At 37.8% G+C, this 15,331-nt stretch overlaps 1 protein-coding gene across 50 annotated transcripts in view; it reads left to right on the forward strand.

Annotated features, from left to right (window-relative positions):
* The window catches only part of ABI2 (abl interactor 2), a 109,318-nt gene that overhangs the window by 70,684 nt on the left and 23,303 nt on the right, over positions 1–15,331 (forward strand). For 27 of the 50 annotated variants that reach the window (XM_074009833.1, XM_074009838.1, XM_074009832.1 and 24 more), the window contains 2 exons: positions 5,102–5,260; positions 13,866–13,952. In XM_074009833.1, the coding sequence (XP_073865934.1) occupies positions 5,102–5,260; positions 13,866–13,952 (246 nt within the window). Of the gene's footprint in view, positions 1–5,101; positions 5,261–10,856; positions 10,976–13,865; positions 13,953–15,331 lie in introns of all 50 variants that reach the window. The other 23 variants (XM_074009834.1, XM_015432599.4, XM_015432613.4 and 20 more) reach the window with 2 other exon arrangements.

Raw genomic sequence — 15,331 nt, forward strand, 5'->3', positions numbered from 1 at the left:
TCACTGTATTAGTCTGTTCTCACAATGCTATAAATACCTGAGACTGGGTAATTTATGCAGAAAAGAGGTTTAATTGGCTAACGGTTCTTCAGGTTGTACAGGAAGCATGATACTGGCATCTGCTCGGCTTCTGAGGAGGCCTCAGGAAACTTACACTCATGGCCTGAAGCAGAGGGGAAGCACACTGGTCACATGGCCAGAGTAGGAGCAAGAGGACAAAGTGGGAGGTGCTACACACTTAAACAACCAGATCTCATTATTGCAAGAACAGCTCCAAGGGGGATGGTCCTAAACCATGAGAAACCACCCTTGTGATCCAGTCACCTCCTCCCAAGCCTCACCTCCAACATTGGGGATTACAGTTCAACATGAGATTTGGGCAGGGACACAGATTCAAAGCATATCAATCACTATAGTGTTCCACTTGCCAGTAAAGAGCTTCATAGCATTTACATTCAGCTTTGCTGTTATACATGTTAAACATATATAAGATCTTTACATGTTTTAAAAGACACTTTTAGCCAAAGTGGATTTTGGATGGTGTCTTATGGGATTCCTTCTATATGACTTTTAAAGAAAAGCTTTATGCAGTAGATAAATGTAAACATGGGCTGTTTTTTGATACAGATACAACTGTTAGGCCAAACTAACTAGTTAAATATAGGAATCTCCTTGTGCTCCGGCTTTGATAAAGAATGCATCGGAAAGGACAAATGACCCCCAACTGAGAGTCTATGTTTTAGTAATTAAGTATTAGTTGAGTAACAGGTGCCTGGCTCAGTGTTCACTAAATAAACGTTTGTTGTGTGAGGGGATAATTAACCGTGGTTTTTGAAACAGCAAGGTAAATGCCTTTTAATAATTTATATCAGGGTAGTCTCTTTTATACAGTATCTTGAGTTACCAAGCAATTTTTTTTCTTTTTACTAAGGGGTAACTTATGTACAGTAAAATTCACCCTGTATACCACGTATGTTTGTGAGTTTTGACAAAGGTGTACTGACACGTAGTTGCCACCACAATCAAGATATAGAACAGTCCTATCATCACAAAAATTTCCTCCATGCCCCCTTTTTATAGTCAATCCTTCCCCTCCACTCCCAGCTCCTGGTAAGCCGTTGATGTGTTTTTTGTCTCTAAAGTTGTGCCTTTTTAAGAATAACACATAAATGAAAGCATATGGTATGTAGCTTTTTTGATCTGTTTTTTTGGCCAGATGCATTTGAGAATTACCCATGTTGTTGCATGTTTAAGTATTTCATTACATTTTATTGCTTAGTAGTGTTGTATTGTATGGGGATGTACCACAATTTGTTTATCCCTTTCTCAGAGGACATTTAGATTTTTCCAGTTTTGAGTGCTTATGAATAAAGTTGCCGTAAACATGTACATACGGGTTTTTTTGTGCACTTGAGTTTTTATTTCATTCAGGTAAATACCTAGGGAATAGAATTGCTGGGTTATAAGTAAATTTTTAACTTTATAAGAAACTGCCAAGTTGTTTTCCAAAATGGCTGTATAATGACTAATGATATTGAACATTTTTTTCATGTGCTTATTTGCCATGTGTATATCGTCTTTGGTGAAATATCTGTTCAAATGTTTTGCTCCTTCTCATCCTTTTAATAGGGTTTTTTTTCTTATCATTGAGTTCTTTTACTTTCTAAATATATGTCCTTTATAGATTATGAGTTACAAATATTTTCTTCCATTTTGTGATTCGTTTGCTTATTTTCTATTTTTTTTTGGTGGGAGCGGGGGTGGGGGCGGCGGGAGGACAAAGTTTCACTCTTGGCATCCAGGCTGGAGTGCAGTGGCGTGATCTCGGCTCACCGCAACCTCCACCTTGCAGGTTCAAGCGACTGCCCAGCCTCCCAAGTAGCTGGGATTACAGGTGCCTGCCACCATGCCCAGTTAATTTTTGTATTTTTAGTAGGGATGGGGTTTCACCATGTTGGCCAAATTGGTCTTGAACTCCTGACCTCAGGTGATCTGCTTGCCTCGGCCTCCCAAAGTGCTGGGATTACAGGCGTGAGCCACTGGGCCCAGCCTGTTCATTTATTTTTTTTTAATTTTTTTATTTTATTTTATTTTTTTTTGAGACGGAGTCTCTCTCTGTCGCCCAGGCTGGAGTGCAGTGGCCGGATCTCAGCTCACTGCAAGCTCCGCCTCCCGGGTTCACGCCATTCTCCTGCCTCAGCCTCCCGAGTAGCTGGGACTACAGGCGCCCACAACCGCGCCCGGCTAATTTTTTGTATTTTTAGTAGAGACGGGGTTTCACCGTGGTCTCGATCTCCTGACCTTGTGATCCGCCCGCCTCGGCCTCCCAAAGTGCTGGGATTACAGGCGTGAGCCACCGCGCCCGGCCCATTTATTTTTTAAATGTATTTTAAATAGCAGAAATTCTTCATTTTTATTAAGTGTTATTATTATTATTTTTTTTAATGAATTGTGCTTTGGTGGCGTATCTAAGAACTCTTTACCTGAAGTCATAAAGATTTTGTTCTGTGTTTTCTTCTAGAAGTTTTTAGTTTCAGGTTTTATCGTTAGGTTTATGATAATTAGGTATATATATTTTTAAAACCCCAAATGGTAAATCTCTCATTAATAGTGTGAATAGTGTCTTTTTTTTTTTGAGACAGACAACCCAGGCTGGAGTACAGTGGTGATCTCGGCTCACTGCAATCTCTGTTGCCTGGACTCAAGCGATTCTCCTGCCTTAGCCTCCTGAGGAGCTAGGATTATAAGCGTGAGCCACCACACCCAGCTAATTTTTTGTACTTTTAATGGAGACAAGGTTTCATCGTGTTGGTCAGGCTGGTCTTGAACTCCTGATCTGAAGTGATCCACCCGCCTCCACCTCCCATAGTGCTGGGATTAAAGGCCTGAGCCACCATGCCCAGCCCATGTGAGGTTTTAGACTAGATCTAACTATATAAAATTCATAATGATGTTAATCCACATGTTTTTAACTTGATCCTAGGTTTGTATTAGTTTGTTATAGATTAATTACTGAAATGCTAATAATTGTATTCAGTGGTTCAAATAACTAAATATGCCTTTTAAATCGTTTGTACGTTTTCATGTTTATCATGGTTACAGAGGCTTCTCAGTTGATAGCGGATTGTGTTTAAGCTTGAGTGCTTAAGATTTTATACAACACAATTGAGTTTTAGGTTTTTGAGACACATGTAAGATGATTAAATGTTATAACAAGCCTTGAGTGCTCTTATAATCTATATGACTCCATATGAATCTAAGCTTGATAAACTTACAGTTCCTATAGAGCAATTTTAGTCACGTAAAGCCATTTTATAATAATAGACAAGATGAAAAATTGTCAAAGTGTTTTTTTCCTCTATTACTTTAAAATTACCAAGAAGATAGTCTCATATTAAAGTAGAATACAGATGGTAAGATTCAACTGAGATATATGAAGCCTGGAAGAGGATATGACTGCAGTGTTTGATCATGAAGATTTGAACAAATCAAGCATTCATCAAATTATACATTACATAAGTCTTAATCTCACTGTGTCTCAAGTAGTTTATTTTAGAATTAAAAAAATTTCAGGATAACCTTAGGCACAAATGGTTAGATGAATATGCCAGGTATCATCTGTTCCCCCAGTGCCCCCTCCTCTACTCTCCCCTTTTCTCCAGTAGGCTGACCTCCAGGAAATGCTTCAGTGGATTCTTTTGCCTTCTGGCTTCCTGTTGGGTTTAGCAAAAGTGTTTTTTTTCTTCTTCTTCACTTATCTCCTCTCTTTCTCCCTTTCTCTTTCTCCTTTCCTTTCCCCTCCTCTATCCTTTTGCCCTCCTCTACCTTCATCTTCTCCTCCTCTAGCTTCCCGTCCCCTTTCTGCTTTCTTCTCCACCTACTTATTTATCCCCCTCCTCTTCTCTCTTGCCCTCTCCTTCTCTCTTGTCTGCTGGTGTACTCTCTCATGGGTGCTGTAGTGCTCTGTCTGTAAGAAAAAGTTTTCAGCTTAATGTAGGTGGGAGTGAAGTCAAGGTGAAGTTTAGGGAGTGGATTATATTATTAGGAAATTGATGGATTATGGAATCATGTCTGCAGTTGACATTAGCTGTGGAAGAACTCTCAAGAGAGCAAAATACAGTGAAATTGATGGTAACTGTGTATGGACTTAGGGATGGTATTAAAAATAAGATGTATTTTGACCCTGTTTTTATATCTTAATTTTTTTCATGATTGTAAATTTTCTAGATTTTAATTTTAAGACAAAATAATGTAGCTTTCGTGGTAGATTTTTTGATTAAATGAAAGAAGTGTTTGATTTGGAATCATGTCATTTAACCTTTTGTTGAAATACTTTATTTTCCTTTAAACAAACTTTTGCTACCTAACGTTTTTTATTATTTATTATTTTGGAATAAGACTGTGTGTCAAACATTTTTTTCTCTTGCTTTCCCAAACGTCATTCTTGTTGATTTTAGTTTTCAGTGTTTAGTGACTATATTTTGGGGGTGGAGTAGATAAATTTTAATTAATTGTGATGATTTTGAAACCCCATCAGATTTTTAATTTAGTGAAATAATAGTGTTAATTAGCAAACTGTTTATTTTGAGACAAGAGTCTCACTATCAACCAGGCTGGAGTGCATTGGTGCAATCTTGGCTCACTGCAACTTCCACCTCCTGAGTTCAAGTGATTCTCATGCCTCAGCCTCCCGAGTAGCTGGAATTACAGGCACATGCCACCATGCCTGGCTAATTTTTGTATTTTTAGTTGAATTGGGGTTTCACTGTGTTGGAGGTCTGAAACTCCTGACCTCAAATGATCTGCGTGCCTTGGCCTCCCAAAGTGCTGGGATTACAGGCATGAACCACTGCACCAGCCCTAATTAGTAAACTATTTAGATACAGCTTTCCAAACTTAATCATAGTTTTGTTTGCTTTTCTGCTTTTGTACTATGATACAATATCAGCAAACAATAACTCACCTTGCATTGTGTATTTCAGATACTAGATAAACTAGCTGTTGTTTTTAATTATTAAGATTTAGGCATTGTACATAAAGTATTTAATGATCTGAGATAATTTTCTTTTAATGACATATGTATGTTCTATCTCTTTTTCAGGTCATCCTGTACAGTTTTACAGCATGAATAGGCCTGCCTCTCGCCATACTCCCCCAACAATAGGGGGCTCGTTGCCCTATAGACGCCCTCCTTCCATCACTTCACAAACAAGCCTTCAGAATCAGATGAATGGAGGACCTTTTTATAGCCAGAATCCAGGTTAGATTTTTTTTTTTTTGCATTCTATAGAATGTATCTAATTAAAAACTTTCAACTACAAAAAACCCTTAGTTACAAATAGTGCATGGTAGTGGTTAGTACCATTTGTTGAATGAATGGGAGAATGAATGAACTGTAGGTTGCTAATACTGTATCTTTCAATTCTTAAAAAAAATCAGTACGTGATTTCCAGGTAAAGTCATAGAACTTAATTTTTCTGAGCAGAATTTTTTTGAATATTTTAGTGGTTATTTGCTTTTTAAAATAACATTGTGGTGAATGCTATTTCCTTTTTATTTCATCAGACATCCTTACTCTATAAATAACAAATAATGAAAGTTGGGTGCACATGAACAGAATTTAGAAGTAACAAAGGAAAAGAGAACATTTTTGAAGCTATTTTGTGCTAGGGAATTATATTAGCTTATACAATTCTCATACCAAACCCATGGTGGAAAAACTAGGAGTTGGGTAAATTGAATCAGATACAATAATTACACTGAATAATCGGTTGTATCATGCATACGGAATAACTAATCTGGAACATATTTAATGCTATACATAATTATTATTTTGTTTACTCCCCAGAGAGGGCAAGAACAAATATTAGACACCATGACTATTGTGGACATGGTATGTCAACTTACTGTGTTTTTCTGTATTTTTGCCAAGAAGCCAGTAAGCCTATGTGTGAACACCTCTGATATTGGGTTCAACTCATTCCATCTTTGATAAGCCTTGAATTTTATGGAGCTGCAGTTTGTCTCTGTGGCTGCGATCTATAGTGATATTCTTTGTAAGAGTCTTGCAGAAGAAATTTGATCCTTCAGCATAAACACTTAATTTAACTAATGTTTTCATATTATCTCATTTGATTTTTAGAATCATGTACAAAATAAGATTGGTGATCATTTTCCTATATCTTATAGGTGAGGAAAATGAGGCTGAGGTGATGGTCAGGTTAGGATTTGAACTTAGGTTTTCTAAGTTCCATGTTCTTTCTTTCTGTTTTTTAATTTTTTTTTTTTTTTAAATTGAGATGGAGTCTCGCTCTGTTGCCCAGGATGGAGTGCAGTGGCGTGATCTCTGATCACTGCAACGCCCGCCTCCTGGGTTCAAGCGATTCTCCTGCCTCAGGCTCCTGAGTAGCTGGGATTACAGGCACCCACCACCACACCCAGCTAATTTTTATATTTTGTTGTAGAGATGGGGTTTCACTATGTTGGCCAGGCTGGTCTCAAACTCCTGACCTTAAATGATCCACCCACCTCAGCCTCCTAGAGTGCTGGGATTACAGGCATGAGTCACCGTACCTGGCCTGAGTTCCATGTTCTTTCTATTGTCCTACCTACATATTAAAAAAAATCTTTTCTTACCCTCCCAAGTCTTCTCTTTTGTGGAGAGGAAGGCGGATGAAAGGATGTGATATAAAGTGCATGAAAGCCTGAGACCTTGTCAGTCTTTTAAACAGTTACATCCTGGAATACTGCTCAGGAACTGTTTGTTAAATGCCAAATGAATCCCTTGTTCATTTATCCAAATTCCTTCTCTGTTCTGGGTCCTCTTGTAAGTTAAATGCTGTATTTGTAGTCCATCCAGTGCAAACCATAGTGTGAATACCAACTACCTTAATTGATACATACTTCTATCTTTTATCACATTTTGTGTTTTTGGCTGTGCAGTTCTTTTTAAATCATTCCGAACTTAAATTTGACAAAACTGCCCTTTTTATACATTCTTCCTTTAAACCATGTTTTCAGATTTACATTTGTTCAGGTGCTGTTTTGTATTTAAATGCATTTTTTATTTTTAAATTTTAGTTTATAAAAATTTTAAATTTTAGTTATAGCCTGTTTCATAGTTCTGCTGAAGCTGGGCTGTCTCCTTGGCCCTCTCAGATGTTAGTCCAAAATGGGTTGGTTCCATTATGGAACTGAGAGATGCTTCACTGTTAGAGCTTGAGACAAACTATACATGATATATAGTAAGTATATACAGGGATATTTCTTTTTTCTTTTCTTTTCTTTTTTTTTTTTTTTTTAATGGAGTTGCGCTCTGTTGCCCAAGCTAGAGTGCAGTGGCACAATCTTGGCTCACTGCAACCTCACCTTCCCGGTTCAAGCGGTTCTCCTGCCTCAGCCTCCTGAGTAGCTGGGATTACAGGTACCTGCCACCACGCCTGGCTAATTTTTGTTTTGTTTTGTTTTGAGACTGAGTCTTGCTTTGTCACCCAGGCTGGAGTGCAGTGGTACAATCTTGGCTCACTGCAAACTCTACCTCCCGGGTTCAAGCAATTATCCTGCCTCAGCCTCCCAAGTAGCAGGGATTACAGGCGCCTGCCACCATGCCCAGCTAATTTTTGTATTTTTAGTAGAGACGGGGTTTCACCATCTTGGCCAAGCTGGTCTCAAACTCCTGACCTCAAGTCATCCGCTTGTCTCGGCCTCCCAGGGTGCTGGAATTACAGGCTTGAGCCACCGCACCCAGCCTATACAGGGACATTTCATGCTTTGTTCGTGTATGCTCCAAAATAGTCCTATGAGAACGCTGTAGGTAGAATTTATTTGAAGGCTGTTTAGGCACATATTTAAATGTATTTTATAATACATATTTCAATAGTTTCTTTGTAAATCTGATTTTCAAATGCTTGAAAGTATATGTTAAAGTAAAAATATTCTCACTTTATGAAATGATTTTAAGGAAAAGTATTTTTCTCACTCATGAAAGTAAGGTGAATTGGGATTGTTAGGCTTTCTGTGTAACGTGTGAGTCAATTTAGTTGCACTTTTTTGTTTTTCTGTACTCTATTAAGTTCTGCCTTTCATCTCCAGGCATTTGATAACTGTTTAAAGTGGGTGGCCATAGCATTGTTAGTTGGTTAATCAGAGTACTTTTTCTAAACTAGTTTTTTTTTCTAACTAAACCATTTTCTTGGAAGATCTCTTTTTGCAAGACTTAATGATTTGTGAATCAGTGTTCTAAGGCTGTTGGATGTACTTTTATTTTATATTCATTTGAATATTATTTATGAGTCAAGCGCTGTGGCAGGTGCCTGCAGTCCCAGCTACTCAGGAGGCTGAGGCAGAAGGATTGATTGAGCTAGGAGGTGGAAGTTTCAGTGAGCCAAGATTGTGCCACTGTACTCCAGCCTGGGCAACAGAGTGAGACCCTATCTCAAAAAAGAATTATGTAAGTCTTCTGTATTACTCCCACTGGCCCTGCAATTGTCCCTATTTTTTTCATATTTACAATGAGAATATTTGTTGTGCTTTCTCAAGTAACTAATACTCTGATTTAACAAAAATGATCTGAAGTGCGTGTTTTATGAGGTTTTTTTTTTTTTTTTTGGTAATTGGAGTCTTGCTGTGGTTGCATGCTTCTCAGGAAGTGAGCTGACAATCTGGAGGGTGTCATGTGAATATAAATTCAGTGGGGTTCTGTGAGGTGTAAATCTAGCAGTGTTATTACTATATTTGTTAATGTACAATTTGATCTGAGTTTGAAAAAGGGCAATTATAGGAGTTAAAATATGTAACACCCAGTGTCTAGTGCCAAGTCTTAGGAGCACAATAATTGTTTTTTCATGAGATTATTTCAGAAACAAGTTATTGAAAGGAACCCTTTGATCAGGGCATAACTGAAATCCCTTTGGTTCTCATTATTTCTTAATCTAATCCAGCCAATGAAATAGGAATACCAATTTATCATTCATGTTGCCAGTGGTAAGAGGGGGGGTCATAGAAACACATAGGGCTAATTATGAGTTAACAGTCTCTACTTTAAATGTAAATATGAAGCACCTTGTGGTCAAGAAGAATATACATATATCCATATGTGAGTATGTATATGTATACTTTACATAAACCTTGTTTGTTAATGAATCATTAATGTAGCATGTAAATATTAAAGGCTTTAGGAGAAAGTAGCATGTATTTTACTGCTCATAATTTCTTAAAAGTTTTTGGAAAAAAGTTCATAAAGTGAATGTTGGTTACAAGAGATGTATAGTTCTATGAGATATAGGAGTTCCTGAATGGGTGTGCTGTTTCACAAAGAGAAAGTGTCAGGCTTAATAACCCCTGAATGGTATTAAAAGCGACTAAAAAAGTAGAAAACAATGTTGGGATAGTGCTATTGGAAAATAAAAGCCATTTCACATATTCTGTAAATGATTTGTGAAGTTACAGCACCACCATAAATGTCTAAAATGTCTAGAAGAATACTGATGTGATGGGGCTTTAGCAAAGTATAAATAAAGAGCAGGAGCAGGAAGATTTTTTTTTTTTTTCCCCAAAGTCTTGCTTTGTTTGTTGCCCAGGCTGGAGTGCAGTGGCGCAATCTCGGCTCACTGCAACCTCCACCTCCTGGGTTCAAGCGATTCTCCTGCCTCAGCCTCCCAAGTAGCTGGAACTACAGGTGCATGCCACCACGCCCCTCTCTCTCTCTTTTTTTTTAAATAGAGACAAGGTTTCATCAGGTTGGCCAGGCTGGTCTCTGACTCCTGACCTCAAGTGATCCACTTCCATCTGGGGTTACAAAGGTCATCCCAAATTCTACTTTTCTCCAAGGCAAACCTTTAACAAGGTGGTCCAAATTAATTCAGATATCACATCATTTTCTTTTTGGACCATGTAAGATCTCATCTGACTAGAATGTCTGTGAGCCAGAATATACTGTCTTTCTTGGAGTTGAGCAGAAAAGAAACCATTCTAAGAGAATTTAAGCAGAATTTTTAGCAAAGAATTGTCGCAATATTCAGTTCTAATCCTAGTCATTTTGTTACTGCCTTGGCCTCCCAAAGTGCTGGGATTACAGGTGTGAGCCATCGCGTCCAGCCTGAATTCACTTTTACCTACCTCTTGTTCTACATTGGTATTCATGTTTAGAAAATACTACACTTACAAATTGTTTATTTCCTTCACTGGGAAAAAAAATATAAGCATCTAAACTCGCATGTGCTATATAACATACATATATATATCATCTAAATGTGATGTTCAGTAATGGCTTTAGAAGTAGTGTTTAGAGTGCTTATTTTGTCTAATATTCTCAGAGTATAAAGCTGTAAAAATAAGATGTAAAAACTTAATTTTATTTTTCCAAACTTTTTAAATTGGACATTTAAAATACAAGCTTCAGTGATGCTTCAAAGAACTCTATAAATAACCAGGAAGGTTGTACTTGGAAAGTCTGTACATTTCATCAGCACAGACTCATCATTTAGGTTTGGTTTGCTTGGAAAGCCTTTTACTGTTTATATCTAAACGTTGCTTTGTGCACACAGCTGTAATTCTCATAGCTCTTCTACTTATGATCTCTTTATAAATTCCAGTCACATGGTGAGCCTGTCTTCACATTAACTTCATTCTTGTATATTGTGAAAATTATGTAACAGACTCTAAGTTTGGAGATCTTTTGGTGGTTATTGGGAGAGTCTTGTCTTATGAGGAATCATTTTAGCTAAATGAAATGAAAACAAGTTTGCTTCCTGCTCTTGTTTGCCTGTTCACAAAATGACTAGGATTAGAACTGAATATTGCAACAATTCTTTGCTCAGAATTCTGCTTAAATTCACTTAAAAATGGTTTGGTTTCAGCTCAACTCCAAGAAAGACAGTATATTCTGGCTCACAGACATTCTTGTCAGATGAGATCTTACATGGTCCAACAAGAAAATGATGTGGTATCTGAATTAATTTGGACCACCTTGTTAAAGGTTTGTGCTGGAGAAAAGTAGAATTTGGGATGACCTTTGTAACCCCAGACGGAACTGAATTTTTGAACATGCCTTAGACTAGCTTTGAAAAAAGTCTAACTTGTTACCAAGTCATTCTTTTAAGGAAGAACTGCGATTGATCTTTCCCTGGCTGCTGGTGGACTTCTTTTTTTTGAGATGGAGTTTCGCTCTTGTTGCCCAGGCTGGAGTGCAATGGTGTGATCTCAGCTCACTGCAACCTCTGCCTCCCGGGTTCAAGTGATTCTCCTGGCTCAGCCTCCCGAGTAGCTGGGATTACAGGCACCTGCCAGCACGCCTGGCTAATTTGTGTATTTTTAGTAGAGATGGGATTTCACCATGTTGGCCAGGCTGGTCTTGAACTCCTGACCTCAGGTGATGCACCCCCCTCGACCTTCCAAAGTGATGGGATTACAGGCATGAGCCAGCGTGCCTGGCCGCTGGTGTACTTTTTAAAACCACTATGGCTTCAGATTTTCACTTTCAGAAGTAGAAAAAGAAATAAGCATATTCATCTTAAAAAAAACAACCTCAACCTCAGTCTACCCACAAAAAGACTGCTGTAGGTTAAGCACCTAATTGTTCTTTTTTAGCTGAGTACCAAAAGGTCTTTTTTTATATTTGGTAGAGAAACAGTGACTGAAGTGGGAAATTTCCCACTTTTCTGTTACACGGAAGGTTAGAATATATTCCAACAGAAAAGGAGCATTTCATCTTGGATGTGAACACATGCCTTGTCTCTACTCTTCTAGTGCCAGTTGCTGCCTGCTACTGTTTCTCAGTTTTATCTTTTTTGTCTGTGCTACCTTCTCTTTTCATTGTCTTCTGCTTACCCTTGGAAGTGGTATTATGAACATATCAACAGTTGTTGTAAGCCTCTGAGTGGGAAGCAGACACACAAATCAAGGATTTACTGCCAAGAATTATGACTTTAGGGAAAAACCTAACCAAAGGTGTCTTTTAAAGAAAGGTACCAATTTCTAGAGTTATACTACTCTGTTCTTTGCATCTAGATATTCAAGATTATCTGCTTAATTCTTGTCTGTGCATTTGTATGTCCTCCCTGCATCTGTCCATAGCATCAACTCTAGATATTTTGCATAATCTCAACCCAAATGTATCATATCATTATCTCTCCCTGACTTACCCGTTTACCATCCCATTTCTTTCCCAGTACTGCCTACCAGGCTTAACATAGTTAATGACATCTCCATCTTCATAGTTACGAAGGGTAAAAATCTAAGAATGATCTTCAACTTGTTGCTGTCCTTGATATGCTAGCTAAATCATTAGTTGCCAAGTACTCTTCCCACACTTTTAAAGTTCTCTCCTTTTCTAGAAACTGCTTTAATTTATTATGTGCCAGCCACTGGGTTAGGCTTTCCACATCCATTGTCTTTTTTTAGTCTTTGCAGCCACTATGTGAAGTAGGTTGCTTTACCTTGTTTTCGTATCACATTTATGGAATAGGCCTGAAGAAGTTAATTGACTGACTATCCATACAGCCAGGAAATGATGGATCAGAGATTTGAGGCTGAGTGACTTGAAAATCCAACCTGTTTCCACTAAGCACTCTTCCACCAGGCATATAAGATCCTTCCCTATTTCATATCCTCCCATTGATATTTCTGGGTTTTTTACTTTATCTTTGGGTATCTTTTCCTAGCCATATGGAAGCATTTCTGGTCCTGTGAACTGGTTATGCTGTTTTATGCCTCTGAGCCTTCACCCTCACTTGGTTCTCTCAACTTGATTATCTTTCTCAACCCCTGTCATCTTGGCGGGTTCCTTTCTTCAAGTCCCTGTTGAGAGGTCATTTCATTGTAGCCCTCCTCACCTCCACCACTACTTCCGGGGAATTGCTACAAATATTGTTGGGTTAAGATTATCATGTATTCTTCTATTTCAATAGAATGTGATCTCCTTAGAGCAGAGACGTGTTCATCTTTTTAGTTTTATTAGTCTTAACTATATTTTGGAGCGAATACAGTCATTTTCTCTTTATAAGAAAATGCATATCATACTTCGTACCCATTCTAAAGGAAACTGTAACTGTAATCTTTCTTTTTTTTGTTTTTGCCTCTTTAGTTTCCACAGATACCTGGCTTATTAGTGCATTTATATATGTTAAACATTTGTTGACAGTTTACTAGCTCTAGGCACTGTGCCAGGTGATTGAGTTGCAGGGAAATCTACCTTGGGAAGGAGAGTGGAATGATTTGATTAAGGCCTGCACTTTTCTACACCATCAGGGAGGAAATGTACCAATGAGTTCGGATTATGAAAAATTGTAATGACATAGCACCCGATTGTCAGAGGATGGTTTTGATAACTGTTTTCATAGCAGGTGTTTGCCACTTACTTAGTAGGAAGTCAGTATTTGTCTAATTAATGAGTGAAGAACCAATTAACTTGCCTATTATTAGAGTAATAAAAAGTATACATTTAGAGTGTTGGGATGTAATATTTTTTCTCTCTGTATTGACAAACATTTAAATGTAAAATTCAGAAAACAACATCATGGTAATCTGCAGAAATGCTTTCATTGAGAAGGCATGATGTTACGATATGAAAAAAGATCAGTTATATGTTATATATATATAAAACATAAGATTATGTTATATATATTTAACATATCTCTGTATGCTAAATGCTTCCTGTTGTGATTTTCAAAAACTTACTAAAAATTCCCCCAGTACTTTGATTTATGTGTTAATGAGTTGTCCCTAAACAGGGGATCCTTGAGATCACTGATAAAATGTTTGTGAATGGTAGTTTCCCTCCTTTATGTATTTATTTTATTGTATTATCCTTTCCTTTTAATGTAACTCGCCCTTATCCCTTATCCTCCACACCTTTTTTGTTTTTGCAGTATCTCTTGCTCCTCCTCCTCCCTCCATCCTACAGGTAACTCCTCAGTTACCTTTAATGGGATTTGTGGCCAGAGTCCAAGAAAATAGTAAGTTTATGTCTTCTTTATGCTGTAGATCAGATTATAGGCATAAAATGTCATTTATATGTGATTGACTGGATAGTCATTCATTTGCTGATACTTCAGACATTTCAATATTATGAACAAGTCACTATCTGGCTAGTGGAGATAAAATAGAGAAATTTTCTACTTTTAAATAACTAGTAGTAAAGATATAAGACAAATACATATAAAATAAGGCACATATAAGAAAAGAAAGATCATCTCCAACTGAGGAGGTATTCTTTAATCACTAGATATCTCATCTTTTTCTCTGGGTTGCTCAGATAAGTGGTAGTCTAGTTTCTTATCACTGGAGTTTTAGGGCTATTATAGGTGGCCTGAGAATCTTCCTCCAGTTTTGTGATTTCAAATATCAGAAGGGCCATTTTTGGTAGGGCTCAGAGGACCAGGCTGCCAGTCTGTCTCCCAAGAGGCCTCATAGGTTGGGAATGAATTTCCCTTGGCCTGTTCAGGTAACTAATTTTGTTGATACCTTGAGTCTTCTAGGGAAGCATTATGGAGCTCAGGAGACCGATGACAAATCAGGAGGCCTGTATCAACATTCAGTGAGGAATTGCTGTCACAGACACCAGTGAACATAGACTGTACGATGGACGAATCCTCTTCCTATGGGCAGTCTTTGTGAGGGTTACATCACAATAATGAGGTTACATGATTTGAACTAGGAGAATGATATTAAAGATCTCATGTCATCAGACCAAAGTAGTCCAGTGTATATATCTCATAACAAGGATGGATGATCTCACTGGTGGGATAGAAAAATTTGCAATCTGTGGCTTAGGATTCCTGGTTATTTGGAAATAGGCACTGCCAATACTAGAATGTAAGCTCTATAAGAGCAAGGATTTTTGCCTGTTTTGCTTGCTAGCTGTTTCCCCAGCACTTGGAAAAGCATCTGACACATAGCAGGCACTTTTGGTCGCCCCTTTTTTCTGCTGCTGTAGCTGACTCAATGCCCCCCTTTAATCAGCACATTCTTCTAGATGTGATTGTATTTTAACTAATAATTCAGTCTTACTGGCCTGAGGGCTCAGTGTCTTTCAGATGCCTTTGCATCTGTATTTACTAATTTCTGAAAATCGTCTATTTTACTTTCTTTTGTTTATTGGAAGGTACTCCATGAACACCTGTAATGTTTACCACATTGTGACTTTGTAAGATGTTTTGTTGAGTTTAAGAGCTATTTTCACATATAATTAGGTAGATTTCATATGTTTTAAATTATGCTATTGGGCCCACTCTTCTTTAGCTTGGGTGTGACCCACATTGGCTCGAGGAGAAAACTGCCTCTCAGCAAGTTTCTACTATTAATAGTTCAGCATGTGCCAAGCACAGCCATAGTG

The sequence above is a fragment of the Macaca fascicularis genome, chromosome 12 (genome assembly GCF_037993035.2).
Source record: "Macaca fascicularis isolate 582-1 chromosome 12, T2T-MFA8v1.1".
Taxonomy (NCBI): Eukaryota; Metazoa; Chordata; class Mammalia; order Primates; family Cercopithecidae; genus Macaca; species Macaca fascicularis.